The sequence below is a fragment of the Trachemys scripta genome, chromosome 14, assembly GCF_013100865.1.
Source record: "Trachemys scripta elegans isolate TJP31775 chromosome 14, CAS_Tse_1.0, whole genome shotgun sequence".
In the NCBI taxonomy this organism is placed as follows: Eukaryota; Metazoa; Chordata; order Testudines; family Emydidae; genus Trachemys; species Trachemys scripta.
Genome location: NC_048311.1, coordinates 38,411,815 through 38,425,800, shown reverse-complemented (window position 1 = coordinate 38,425,800; position 13,986 = coordinate 38,411,815). Strand labels below are relative to the sequence as shown.

Here is a 13,986-nt window from a genome sequence, read left to right as displayed (position 1 = left end):
GCTGAGACACATATTTCTTTCTAATGGTCAGGCCAAATCCGGGGTCTGTTCTGGAATCATTCTTTCTTACATTTTCCACAACATAAATGTATTAATTCTTATTTTTAATCCACAGGCCTTGCTCCCATTCCACTTCTTTCCCCAAGACTCTGCCCCTGCCCAGCCTCTTCCTGCCCCTGCTCCGCCATCGCCCTGTCCACATTCTATCCCTTCCCACAAGTCCTTGCCCCAGCCCCACCTCGCCACAGTCCTGCTCTTTCCCCTGCCCCCTGGAGCATCCCAAACAACACAAAACAGCTGTTTCAGGGCAGGTGGGAAGCACTGGGAGGGAGTGGGAGGAGTTGGTCAGTGGGGGTGAAGGGGGCAGAGGGGGAACTTGGCTGCTGGTGGGTGCTGAGCATCTGCTAATTTTGCCCCGTGGGTGCTCCAGTCCCAGAGCACCCACAGTGTTGACACCAATGCACACAGGGTATAGTCAGTTGTCAGAAATTTTCAAAGAAATTCTCACTGTTGCACACTCGCCACTCCATAAAAGGACCCCAGGCGCCATCCATGTCTCTGACCAGCCCTTGCCCTATTTTCATACAGAAACAAACACAAACCGAGAGGCAGAAGATTGTGACTGAATTTCAGCAACTGCAGCAGTTCCTGGAGGAACAAGAGCGACTCCTGCTGGCCCAGCTGGAAAAGCTGGACATGGAGATTGTGAGGATCCAGAATGAAAATGTCAGTAAACTCTCCGAGCAGATTTCCCATCTCAGTGAGCTGATCAGTGAGATGGAGGGGAAGTGTCAGAAGCCAGTGAGTGAATTCCTGCAGGTGAGACTGAGTGAAAAACATTAGAACTCGAGCATAGTAGCTGGGGCAGGGCCTTCCTCCCCCATATTTCCTAAATCCCTTCCCTGGCATCCCCTGTTTGTGTCAGATGGGACTGAGATTCTTTTCTCTCTCTCTCCTCTAGGATGTCAGAAGCACCTTGAGCAGGTACATGGCTCTCTCACTCCCCCTCACACTACACAACGCTGGGAAAGAGCTTGGGGGTGATGTTAGCACTGCATCTCCCCAGGGCTCTACAGCCAAATGTGTGGGGAAGGTCACATGTTGGATATAAATCTCTCTGATCAACTTCATCCTGAGGTCCTCACACTTGCACAGAAGACTCTGGAATTCTCCGTTCAGTGGGAAAGACTGACCTCAAGTATTTCCTAGAGATGTCACATCCCCGGGGGGACGGGCTGACTCAGGATTGTGGGGATGGAATATGGGCCTGTCACTGCTGGAGCCCTGGTCACCATTCAGCCCAGGCCAGCAGCCTGAAGGCTGTTTGGAAACCTGTGTGGAATGAGCTGGGGAGAGGGGAGTTGGTGTCTCAGTCTAGTTCCTAGTGGTCAGATTTCTATAGCACTTCACCCAGGAACTTCCTGTCCCTCAGAGCATGGAGGCCAAGAAGTGAATTGACCATGGAGACTCAATTCCCCCTTTATCCCCAGAGCTGATCTCTCCAGGCCAGAGTTGAATAATATTAATGGTCCTTTGAGGGGGACATTTCATGGCCATGGCCTGTGTTGCACCTGTTCTGAGGCTGGGAGAAGTTGAGGAATTCTAACTCCAGGCCCATTAGAGCAGCAACTCACTAGCCAGAATTTATAATGAGTCACTAAATGAAATAAAATCACGTGAAATTGTTTCTGTCTAGGTGTGAGAAGAGGAAGTTTGAGCAGCCAGAGGAGATTTCTCCTGAACTGGAAGAGCAAGTCAGCGATTTCTCCCAGAAAACTATTGTGCTATCGGAGACTCTGAGGAAGGTAAAAGGTACCTAAAATAGATCTAGGAATGGTAATTGGGATGAGCCGCTGAGACTGTGGGAAGAGAATGGTGTTGGTCAATTGGGTCACACTTAGATGATGCTTCTATTTAATTGTTGGGTGAGAATGCCCTGCACTTGGGGTCCAAGACAATCAGATGGATTAAGTCAAACCTTTATTTCTACCAAAAGCCTGCCTTGCCATTACAATTACTGTAAAGTAAGAAATGTCTCAAAGACTTTAAGGCCAGAAGCGACTATCACACTCATCCAGTCTGACCTTCTGTACATTGCAGGCCACAGAATCTCGCCCACCCACTCCTGCAATTGACCCCTAACCTCTGGCCGAGTTACTGAAGTCCTCAAATCATGATTTAAAGACTTCAAGTGTAACAGGTTGAGCACTCACCGGTGCAGCACCTCCTGCTGGTCATCCTGGGAATTAGCTCTTCAGCTCCGAAGCACCCCCTGCTGGCTAGTGTNAATTTTTTGCACATAATAATTTAGGAATTAGCTGACAGGAACACTGGATCTAATTCCTATACAAAGAAAGATTTTTAAAAAAATATAGAAACTCCAATTGAAGCCACATTTTAAGTTTCTATGTAAACGTAGAACAATCAGGAGTTAATACAGCAAGATATTCCCAATCCCCAATTTTGAGGCATCAGTTCTTGAGATTTAACACAGTATCAGAAACACAAATTTGATACTTTGTACACTATCTTTAGTAGAGATAAATAAAAATCAGTAAAATCTGCTTACTTTTTCTAACAGACACTCTACATTACTGCCATTATCTATTCTATTGTAGTGAATTGTTTTTCACTAAAACGTGTTTACTTAGTTTTAACATACGTAATTAAGGTGTTTTACTCTTTTATGAAGAATGGGAATTTATTTTTCTAATTATTTTGGCATTTATGTTTGCCGATTACAATCATGTACATGGCTCACTAACATTTGACTCCATCATTGCTATTAGCATCAGACTTGGCATGGCATTTATTTTGAACAAATTTTAACTTAGTTTACAGATACAACTAAAAATACAACTTGAAAATATGCAACCTTCATCTGAAGTGTCTAAAGTTATGTGTTTAGCTAATTTCTTTTTTAAAAAACTGGCATTGCTAAGGGGAGTACAAGCTAAATTTACATTCTAGAAGGATACTAGTATGTGATTGTATCACCTTAAATAATGAGTGACAAACCACAGTCTGATAATAAAAGTAATAGTCAGAATTACTCCAGCCAGGACAGGTTAGGTATTTTAGAACTCACTACACAAAGAATTAAATTTAAGCTTAAGAAAAATTAAATTATGAAATGCACAGACCAGTCAAAACACTGAAATATCTGCTCTGTGATCCTTAACCAACCTTGAAAGAATAAAATTACAGAGAATATATGTGCACTGCACATTTCGACAGGAAGTACCAAGAAGTAACAACAACAACACAAACAATACAAGTGTGTGTTGTGGGAGGAGAAAGAGACAGAGTATGAGGGACAGTGTGAGAGACAGCGCGCTGTCTCTTTAAGCAGAGCACTCACTAGTCTGAAGGCTTGTTCAGTCCAGCAGCAGTGGCCAGCAGCTCCCATTCCTAACCCTGAGGCAGCAGCACAGACGCCTGTCCCCCCACCCCAGCTCAGCAAAGACTGGGTACACAAGCAGGGGGTGGGGACACCCCTGACATCAACCCCCATCCCCTGCTCTGCACAGCAGACAGGAGGCTCCCAGGAGCAGCTTGGCCAGGGGCAGCTCCAAGCTGGGCAATGGGAGGGGGCAGGAGTCTCCCAGCCCACCCACCTAGGGTTGCCAATGTTCTAACCACAGAAAACTTTACCCCCTTAGCCCACCCCCTTCCCTGCCCCTGCCCTGTGGCCCCACCCCTGCCCCCCCCGTTCTCCGAGGACCCCCCCAACCACTCCACCGCCCTCCCTTCGTTGCTTGCTCTCCCCCACCCTCACCAGGCTGGATCAGGGGGTTGGGGTGCAGGAGGGCATAAGAGCTCTGGCTGGGGGTGTAAGCTTCAGGGTGGGGCCAGAAACAAGGGATTCAGGGTGCAGGAGGGGGCTGCAGGCTGGGGCAGGAGGACTCTGGGGTTGGGCCAGAGCTGAGAGGTTTGGGATGTAGGAGGTGCCTCCAGGCTGAGGCCGAGGGGGTTGGAGAGCAGGGTGGGAGGAGTTGCAGGCTCTGGGGTTGGAAATGACTGTTTAGGAAGGAGTACTGTGGAAAGGGATCCAGGGGTCATAGTGGATCGCAAGCTAAATATGAGTCAACAGTGTAACGCTGTTGGGGAAAAAAAACAAACATCATGAGAAGTAATTCTTCTGCTCTACTGCACACTGATTAGGCCTCAACTGGAGTATTGTGTCCAGTTCTGGGTGCCACATTTCAGGAAAGATGAGGACAAATTGGAAAAAGTCCAGAGAAGAGCAACAAAAATGATTAAAGGTCTAGAAAACATGACCTATTATGAGGGAAGATTGTTTAGTCTGGAAAAGAGAAGACTGAGAGGGAACATAACAGTTTTCAAGTACCTAAAAGGTTGTTACAAGGAGGAGGGAGGTAAGTTGTTCTCATTAACCTCTGAGGATAGGACAAGAAGCAAAGGGCTTAAATTGCAGCGAGGGGGGTTTAGGTTGAACATTAGGAAAAACTTCCTAACTGTCAGGGTGGTTAAGCACTGGAATAAATGGCCTAGGGAGGTTGTGGAATCTCCTTCACTGGAGATTTTTAAGAACAGGTTAGACAAATACCTGCCAGGGATGGTCTAGATAATACTTAGTCCTCCCATGAGTGCAGGGGACTAGACTAGATGACCTCTCAAGGTCCCTTCAGGTCCTATGATTTTGTGATTCTATGAGGGGTTTGGGGTGCAGAAGGGGGCTCTGGTCTGGAGCACCATGTATAAAAGTTAGGCACTGACAAAATCATTATGATCTTCAAAGTCCAAATTAGGTGCCTAAACTCCTATGTAAAAAAAAAAAAAGGAAAAAAGAATGAGGCGAGAGAGGGCCCTGGGGTACATCTACACAGTCCATGGCTCTGAGCCTCCCAGGCTGGGTCGACAAACTGGCACTTGCATTAGTGCTTGAAAACAGCTGGGTAGGCAGCATGTTGAAGTTGGGGGGACTTGAAGCAGAGGGGTCCCACATCTCAGGGGAGTGTCCTAAGTCCTGGGATAAAAGTTATGAGGGAGCTCCTCCTCTCTCCCTCTCTTCTTAGCTTCCCCCTGCCCCCAGGTGTTTTGTGTGAACTTGCCTGCAAGGCCTGATCCTTTAGGCATACTCAGAGGATGCTACCAGACTAGGTCCCACCCACTGGCGGTGGGTAGGGAAGGCTGGGAGAGGCTGAGTTTCCCCAAATGGCCAGGCATGGCCTCGCCCATGCTCCACCTTCCAGGGCCCCGCTTCGGCAGAGCTGCTGGGCTGCAGGGGCTCAGGGTGGGAGCTGCAGCACCGTCGCCTGCCCCAGCGTATGGGGGGCTGCTGTAGGCACTAGCCAACCTGAGATGGGGGTTGGCAGCTGGGTAGAGGGGAGGCTCCAGGGTCCCAGAAGTGGCAGGACTTTGGCCTCAAGGGGTGGGACTGGGGCTAGTCTCCCCCAGCCAGAGAGTCACGAGCCGCCCATGGCCCCACCCATGACTTAGGTGGCCGAATGCCTGTCTTTCCCGAGTTTATGAATCACTCTGGGACTTAGTCTGGATGCCAGGAGGGAGACAGCAGAGCAGGTGCCGAGAGCTCAAACCATAGGTGCTGAGGGAACTGTTATTACAACAGCATAGGCACTGAGTCAGGAGTGCCGGAGCCTGTGCAGAAGTGGGGGCACCAGAACCCTGGCTCCATCCCCTGCCCCTCCTCCTCCCCCTGAGGTGCCACCCACCCTGGAAGCCAGAGCTGGGCAGTGGTAAGAGCCACTCTGAGAGTCTGGGCTTCTGTGGGGAGCCCCAGACACACTGTTACCTGCACAAAATTCTCTGTTACTCACACACTCTATGGGCACACCCTGGTTCCTAGGGCTCAGGCATAACCTTCTACTCCGCGGGTGTGCGGGGTCTTTTACCAGTGAAAGAGCCTTACACAGTAATATTCTACTTAACCTCTATTTATTAACAATCACCAAAACAGATTGTACACGCTACACATACAGTGCTCACCACTCCCAATAACACAGATAAACTTTTCTTGATGGCCAGTCAGGATCAGGTCCATCTGGGGGACTCCAGTTTCTGCACAGGGTCATTGGCAGAGTGTTGAGGTCTGGCAGCTCTGATCTTTGGGGCTGTGTCCTGGATTTGGTTCCCAAAGACCTTCCTTTTGGACCCCAATTTATATAGTGAAACTTGAGTCCTGCTTAGCTATACCTTAACCCAGTGGTCCCCAACCTTTCTGTTGCAATAGCATATTCATGTTCCCAGAAGAGTGTGGTGGATGCCAGACGACCAGCCGCCGAAATGCCACAAAGGAGCGGCGTCATCAAGAAGCGTCGCCGCCGAAACGCTGCCGAGAAGCAGCTTGCTTCTTGGCATTGCCACATTTCGGCGGCTGGTTGTCTGGCGGCCACGCTCCTCGGCGGCGGGTTGTCCGGTGGAAGTGCTCCCTTGTCAGTAGGCAGGCGCACATAAATGCCCCGGCAGGCGCCATGGGGCCTGCGGGCACCGCGTTGGGGACCACTGCCGTAACCAATCATTATACTAAAATGTTACTAACCAATCCTTACATATTGTAATGTAATTCTCTAACCAATTATATTCCACCACCTTCATTGATTTACACCTAGAAAAATTAATTATAAAACAGACAGAGACTATCAGAGAACCAGACAGAGCTCATACAGACAAACAATGGGGAAATGGGGACCATAAAGACAAAACAATAAAGAAATGAGGATTTCACAACCACAACTACTGATAAGTGATTTCTTGTTAGACAGGATGCTACCAAACAAAGTTTTCTTCAACCATCTTAAGATCTGTTTCCTTATCTGGTGATAGTGGGGGCCATTAGGACAGGGTCTCCTTCTTAACAGCCCAATATTAACTTTTTTAATGTAATTTAGCTAGAATGAGAGGATGTGACTTCCTGCTTCTCAGCTAATGGCTGCAGCTCTTCTAATCTGGCTGCAGACGAAGACGTTAGGCTTTAGGCCTTACAATACGGCTACAGAAAAAGGCCTTATCCTTACAACTCCAACTGCCCTGGGCAGGCCTCCAAGATGCCCGAGAGCAGCCCTTGACCTTTGTCCCCGCACCTCAGGGCAGGTGGAAGATATGGGGTTCCCCACAGCAGCCCAGGCTCCCTGGGCAGCCCTTACCACAACCTGGCTCTGACTTCCAGCCTGGCCAGGGGACAGGACCTCAGGGGGCAGAGGAGGAAGTGGGCAGGGCATGACCAGCTCCTCCACTGCAAATCGCAGCCCCTGCCTCTGCTGCTTCCTGCCTTTCCAAGGATCCTATGCCCATATTAAAAGGTGGAGACACCATGGCCCCCCTTACCGCCCCCCCAGATCTGGCACCACTGCACTGAGTCAGTTTAGGCACCTATAGGATTCCTTAGGAATTTTCTACATTGAAGTGCTTCAGAAACTGAGATTTAAGCATCTTAAACAGGGACTTTGAGACCCAACTGATTGTGTGTATCCAGGGTAACATTGTTATCCCATGGGCAAGTTCACATTGCCTTGTATTTTTTGTGGCCACAGAGCTATGGAAGAGAGGATAGCAGGGGTGATTTATGGTCCTGTGTTGAGGGAAGGTTTGATGACATGCCTGTGGGAGAGGCAGTGTAACATATTGTGAGATAGATTGTTCTCTGCCATGTGAAAAGCCTCATTTTCATGAGCAAATCTGCGGGCATGGTTAACCCAGGGAAATTATTTTTCATCGCAACTTTTGAACAAATTAATTTTTGTTTCATTTTTACAATTCTATTTTTTAATGAATCAACTGAAAAGAATGTCTTTCATAAAACAAATGGAAAGGAATAAAAACTAACATTTTATTTATTAATTTGTCTTTTTTCCACTATCTACAACACAATTTATGGTCCGGAGCAGAAGCAGAGAGAACAGAGGCCCAGAGATCCCAGCAGCAATGGCCTCAGGGACTCCTGTATGGGAAATCCAAGCGGAAACCAACTGTCCCATCTGCCTGGAATATCTGACGGACCCAGTCACCATACAGTGCGGGCACAACTTCTGCCGGGTCTGCATCACTCAGCACTGTGAGACATGGGAAGAGCAGGACTCTGACCCCTTGTGCTGCCCCAGCTGCAGAGCCCGAATCCAGAAAGGGGCTCTCCGAAAAAACCATCAGCTAGCAAATATAGTGGAAAAAATCAAACAAATGGATTTCAAACCAGGAAATGAGAATCTGTGTGAGAGACATGGGAAATCCCTGGATCTGTTCTGTGAAAAGGCTGGGGAAGCCGTGTGTGTGGTTTGTTGGAGATCCTCAGAGCACAAATCTCACACAGTGCTTCTCATAGAGGAGGCTGCCCAGAAATACAAGGTAGGAAACACTGTGGATCCGGGTTAATTCAATTCTTTCCTTTTCAGACTCAGTCTCTCAGAGCCACAGAATCTCCTAATTTCCCAGATTTTCTCCCTGATCTCTGGATCCACCTAAATCTCTGCCCTGCAGTCTCCTTCCTCTGAGCAGGTGCAGGGAGTCCTGGCCACTGATGGCAGGCACCCAGCCTGTCATTAGGGAGACATGGGCACTAGAGCTCCATGTGTGGCACTTTCCTCACACACAGGACTGAAGCAAGATGTGGCTGTGCTGCTGCCAGGCCAGGCATGGAAGGCATGAGCTGTGTTCACCACACACCTGACAGCTTGAGCAGTGGGTATCAGAGGCAGGGGAAGGCATTGCCTTCCCAAACTGCCAGGTGTAGCCCTGCCCACACTCCGTCCTCAGGCACCTCCCTGCAGGGCCGGCTCTAGGTTTTTTGCTACCTCAAGCAAAAAAAAAAATGTGGCTGCCCCCCCCCCCGCGCCCTGGGCTCCCCCCCCCCCCCCCCGCACCATCCTGCCACCCCAGCCCTGGGTTCTCCCCCTGCCTCCACCTGCACCCTCCTTCCGCCCCAGCCCTGGGTCACTGGTAACTTGCTCCCAGGGCGAGTCATTCAGCAGGAATTTTGGATGTGCACAGAACACAGACAGGATTGGTTCCCATATGGTTACAGAACTGCAGTAAAGTGGAACCATTTTCAGCTTGTGTGATTGGAGGATATCTGGATGCATATTATAAGCCTGTCCTCCATCAATGAGGAAAAGTTGAGGTGCCTTTATTATTTTTTTGTTCCACTCTTTGTTTCTATGGGGATTTGCCAATGCGATATCACTGTCTTCCTTTTAAACAAATGAAACTAAAAACAAAGGCAATGGCTGTTGAAAATAGCAATCCCAGTCCTAAAAACCACTGGGAAGCATTTCTTGCTCAATTTTATCCTACTTTTTCTACAGCAAATTACAGTGGATCAGTATATTTGATTTGGGAGAAATGAAGTAACAGCTGCCCAAATTGAGCTTGAGCACTCCTGAATTTTGAGGTGTTCAAATCTGGAAGGCAGGTGCTAGATTCCCTTTCTGAATATTAGCTAAATCTGGAAAGGAAGAGTCAATTTCTGCTTCCATGGCTCAGAAGTGGAAATCCTCCTAAGTGCCTGATACTGTATCTAAAGCTGCCCAGGTCCTCTAGCAGAGCCCCCCCTCCCTTACTTTTCATTTTAAATTCTAGTGGGATCCACATACCTCCCTTGCTAGGCTTCAGATAGAGAGGGGCACTGTCCATTTAGTCCACCCAATTCCTTCTTTGGGGGCTGCAAGGTGAGGTCACACCAGTATCCCTAATTCAGTCTAGGGAAGTCTTCTGTACGGGCTATCTGGGCCAAAGCCTTCTACTCCTTGGGCATACTTCTTTCCCATTCACAGTGCCACCCCGCTCTAGCAATGAGCTCTCCCTTCACAACAAGCTGCAGCATGAGGTTTCAGCTACCATACTCCCTCCCCCTCCCTTTCCTGTTAATAGCAGGCAAGGGAATGCTGGGAAATGTAGTTCTTTCCCTGCTCCAGGGCTGGCTCTATAGGCAGGGAACTAACCAAGGAACTACAGCTCCCAGGGCCCCCTGTTGGTTCTCAGCTCCCAGGCTGGATCCCTGCCCGCTGCTGCCCCTGCAAATGGGCTGCCCCAAGCAGGTGCTTGCTTTGCTGGTGCCTAGAGCTGCCCCTGCCTAGGGTTACCATATGTCCGGATTTTCCCGGACATGTCCGGCTTTTGGGGGCTCAAATCCCCGTCCGGGGGGAAATCCCCAAAAGCCGGGCATGTCCGGGAAAATCGGGAGGGAGGGAGGGCTCGGTGGTGCTCGGCCGGGGCCTCTTTGGCTGGGGTCGGCAGTGCGGGGCAGGGCCGGGGTCGCGAGGCCGGGGGCATGGTGCCGGGCCGGGAGCGCGGTGCCGGGCCGGGGTCCAGGAGCCGGGCGCGCGGTGCCAGGCCGGGAACCAGGGGCGCGGTGCCGGGCCGAGGGCCAGGCCGGGCCAGGAGCCGGGGTCGCAATGCCGGTCCGGGCGCGGTGCTGGGCGGGGAGCCGGGGTCCGGTCCGGGAGCCGGGGGGCGGGCCCGTGGGGCCGGGAGCCGGTCCAGGAGCCGGGGGGCCGGTCCGGGCCGGGGTCCGGGCCGGAGTCCAGAGTCGCGGGGCCGGGCCAGGAGCCGGGAGCCGGGGTCGCGGGTCAATGGGGCCGGGAGCCGGGGTGTGCGCCGGGCCGCCGGGGGCCGGCAGTGCTGGGCGGGCCGGGGACCAGCGGTGCTGGGCGGGCCGGGGGTGCTCGGACCGGGGGCCGGGCCGGGGGTGGTCGGCCGGGGGCCAGGAGTGCTGGGCGGGCCGGGGGTGCTCAGCCGGCACCCCAGGGCCCGAGCTGACCCAGGCTGGAAACGCCGGGGGAGCTAGCCTGGGCTGCGCCTCCTCCCCCCACACTCCCCCTTACCTGCTTCAGGCTGCCCGTGAATCAAATGTTCGCGGGAAGCAGGGGAGGGGGCGGAGACTTTGGAGAAGGGGCGGAGTTGGGGGGGTGGGGCTGGGGGCAGGGCCGGGGCCCCGTGGAGTGTCCTCCTTTTGGAGGCACAAAATATGGTAACCCTACCCCTGCCTCCCTGCTTCCGCCGCGTCTCCCGAATCCTCAGTCTCCTGGGGCTGCCTGGGCTTTAGGCTGGGGCAGGCTGGGTCCGCGCACCATCCCTGTGCTCTGGGGCCATGGGGCACTGGGGTCACATTCTGCCCACTTAGCGGGTGGGTGGGAGGTTGGGGGTGCTCAGCGACTGGAGTCTTGCCCCCATAAAAACAGCTGAGTTTAGAGGCTGCAGAGGGGGCAGGAGGGAAGAGGGTGTGTGGGGAACACCAGGAGGCTCTGAAACTGTTCCGTGAAGAGGATCTAACTTCAATCTGTCGGGTTTCCCATCTGTCCTGGGCTCACAGCTCACACAGTGGTTCCAGGTGTACAAGATACAGAGTTGCTGTTCAGTCTAATGGGTAATTACTTTGATTTTTAATTACAGGTTAATGGCATCACAAGTTGCCTTACACCAGGACTGCTGACAGACTCGCCAGGCCTCTGGGCAAGGGTGTGTGTGTGGGGGGCAGCTCTGGGCCTCCGGAAGGGGCAGGGCCTCAGGGAGAAGGGGCAGGGCTGGGGCTAGCCTACCCTAGACAGCCCTTCAGCACGGCCCAGGCCATGCTGCATAGGGCTCCAGCGGCAATTTAAAGGGCCTGGGGCTCCAGCCACCGCTGTTCTTGCAGGAGCAGCGGCGGCTGCCATGAGCCCCGGGTCCTTTTAAATCACCAGGCCCCGGGGCAGCTGCCCCTTTTGCCTCCCCTGCTGGTGGCCCTGCCTGACACAGGTGTAACTGCATCATTCAGCTGTGTGTAGCCTTCATTGCATGGGCCCACCTCCAACTGTGTCAGTTGGCCTGCCTGGACCCACCACCGCCTTTGTCAGCATACCCCCCGCATCATTCTGCATCAAAGTGCCACCCCCCACTCCCACAGGTGTTCTCCTGCATCCTCAGTTTCCTCCTGTCTCTTTTTCACCAGACAAAGCCACATCCAGGGACCTGGTGCTTCTGGGATTTGTATCATTTTGTTCATTAAACATTCTCAAACACAGGTTTATTGATTCACCCCCATGTGACTCCAGTGCCCTGTTATGCGCTGTACCACTAATCAATTCATAAATACTAATAAAGCTTGGTTATAATTGAGATCTCACTCTAATTACTAAAATACCTGAACCTGATTTTGTAACAAGTCGGACTATGACACCCTCTCAGTCGGCATTAACAAGGTTTCATCTCCTTGGTGGTCCTGGTGTCACAAAGCAATTCACAAACAATCATCTTAGGGTTTGGGTGGAAAAACACCCAGCTCCACACCCCTCTCAACCATCTAAATGAAACCTCTGAAATCCTTTATGGTTCTTCAGGAACAAATCCAGGCCCATTTGAAGACTCTGTGGGAAGAGAGAGAAAAGCTTCTCGAATTTAAAATGACTGGAGAGAGAAAAAGCCAGGAGTATTTGGTAAGGTGCCTGTTGTTATAAATTGGCGGGGACTGGCACTGGGAGGTCCATTTGGAGGTAGATTCCTATATGGCCTTGGTGAACATGGACTTGTGTGTGTTTCTCCATGATCACAGATTGCTGGGTTAGATTCATGTGTAGACAAGCCCTAAGCTTCCATTTCAGTTGATGAGTTAATGTCTCCCCCTTGTGGCTTTCAGAGAAATCCCCCAAGTGAACAGAATGTCACCTGTGAGGTGCTGTCCACTGTGTCTGGTCATTTTGTGCATTGTTAACATGTTTGTTCTTTTTTCTTCCCTGGCACCTGTGTCAGTGTAGTACTGAATCCTGCCTCCTGCTGCTCTGGGTTTGAATTCATAGAGACCATGAATAACAATATGTTAAGTGTAACAGACATGGAACATCCCTTTCAGAGGGATACAGAGGCCAAAAAGGAAGGTGTGAGAGTTCTCAGCCTAGTACACACAGGCATAGGTGCAGACTTCACCTCTAGCCAGGGGGTGCTCGATCCCCCACTCTGCCCCCGGTCTGTTATACCAATAACATAAAAACTAGCAGGATTTTATTAAAGGGGATACAGCAAAATGCCACATTTATTGTGAATACAGAAAGAATCATAGTAAGCAGTTTATAGCTATAACATGCCATTCAGTTTCACATTCATTCACACACAGGTTCTGCAAGGTTGTTATCATAGTTACCAGCCTTAGAGTTGCTTGTGCCAAGCCACTAGCCAGGTAGTTTGGACACAAGGATGGAGCCGAGTCTTGTCAGAGGCGCAGCCGATGCTCCTGGAGGGTGGTTGCAGAACCAGACTCAAAGTTCTCAGTCTTCAGAGTCTGTCTTTATAGGATTTCATCCTCATTCAAATCTATAAGGTTTGCTTTGTCATGCTGCTCTTACGTTTGAAGTGATAATCAATCACTGTTCTCAGGTTTGAAATGATAGTCCATCATGCAGATGACACAGCAGTGACAGCTTTTTGTTATCTTGTTCTTCAGTTTTTCGGCCCCTCCGTCCTTGGGGTAGTTGGGGGTGGATTCCAGTTTGCCCTACGGGGTCATCCAGTTATCTCCATCCTGCGCATTCTTCGGCCAAATGTTCCTGGGTAGTTATTATTTATTAGGCTGGCACTTCAATCTTGTATTACTCATTCAAACATAAATTTACAATCACACCCTATTTCACTTAACAACTATTCTCAAATCATTGGGGCATGACAGACTCCAATGAATCTATCCATGTGTCACAGGGTCTGCACAGGTTCCCTCCCTCTCGTCCCTGTGCTCTGTGCTTAGGCTGGTCAAGAAAAGGGTCCCAACACCTCTTTCAGGTGTTTCACCTGTGTCTCTTTATTTACAGTGCTTAGTGCAATCCCAATTTGCCCAACACCAATCCCCACACTGACGCTTCCCTGGGTCTTCTCGCCCTTGAGGCTTCCTGCAGCCGGTAGAGACAGAACTGCAGTCCCCCTCTCCTCTCCCCTGGCTAACCTCCTGTCTAAGCCTTTCCCTGGCCTTATATCTCCTCCCAGTCACCAGCCCAGCTGGTGCCACTTGTCAAAGTTAGACTCAGGACTCATAGTTTGTCAGACCACTCTGTT

At 50.8% G+C, this 13,986-nt stretch overlaps 2 protein-coding genes across 6 annotated transcripts in view; both read left to right on the top strand.

The window, feature by feature from the left end:
* Window positions 1-13,986, top strand: part of LOC117886945 (zinc finger protein RFP-like) — a 36,966-nt gene that overhangs the window by 16,731 nt on the left and 6,249 nt on the right. For 4 of the 5 annotated variants that reach the window (XM_034789119.1, XM_034789117.1, XM_034789118.1 and 1 more), the window contains exons 4-5: window positions 589-819; window positions 962-984. In XM_034789119.1, the coding sequence (XP_034645010.1) occupies window positions 589-819; window positions 962-984 (254 nt within the window). The remainder of the gene's footprint in view (window positions 1-588; window positions 820-961; window positions 985-13,986) is intronic. The other variant, XM_034789120.1, reaches the window with a different exon arrangement.
* Window positions 7,765-12,525, top strand: LOC117887006 (E3 ubiquitin-protein ligase TRIM52-like). Its single transcript, XM_034789240.1, has 2 exons — window positions 7,765-8,322; window positions 12,288-12,525. Exons 1-2 carry the CDS (start codon window positions 7,855-7,857, stop codon window positions 12,402-12,404), a joined length of 585 nt encoding a protein of 194 aa, XP_034645131.1. The 5' UTR covers window positions 7,765-7,854; the 3' UTR covers window positions 12,405-12,525.

Coding starts and splice junctions, on each gene's coding strand:
- LOC117887006 (XM_034789240.1), top strand. CDS start 7,855: ATGGTCCGGAGCAGAAGCAGAGAGAACAGAGGCCCAGAGATCCCAGCA. Junction 8,323..12,287: donor AGGCTGCCCAGAAATACAAG/GTAGGAAACACT, acceptor ATGGTTCTTCAG/GAACAAATCCAGGCCCATTT.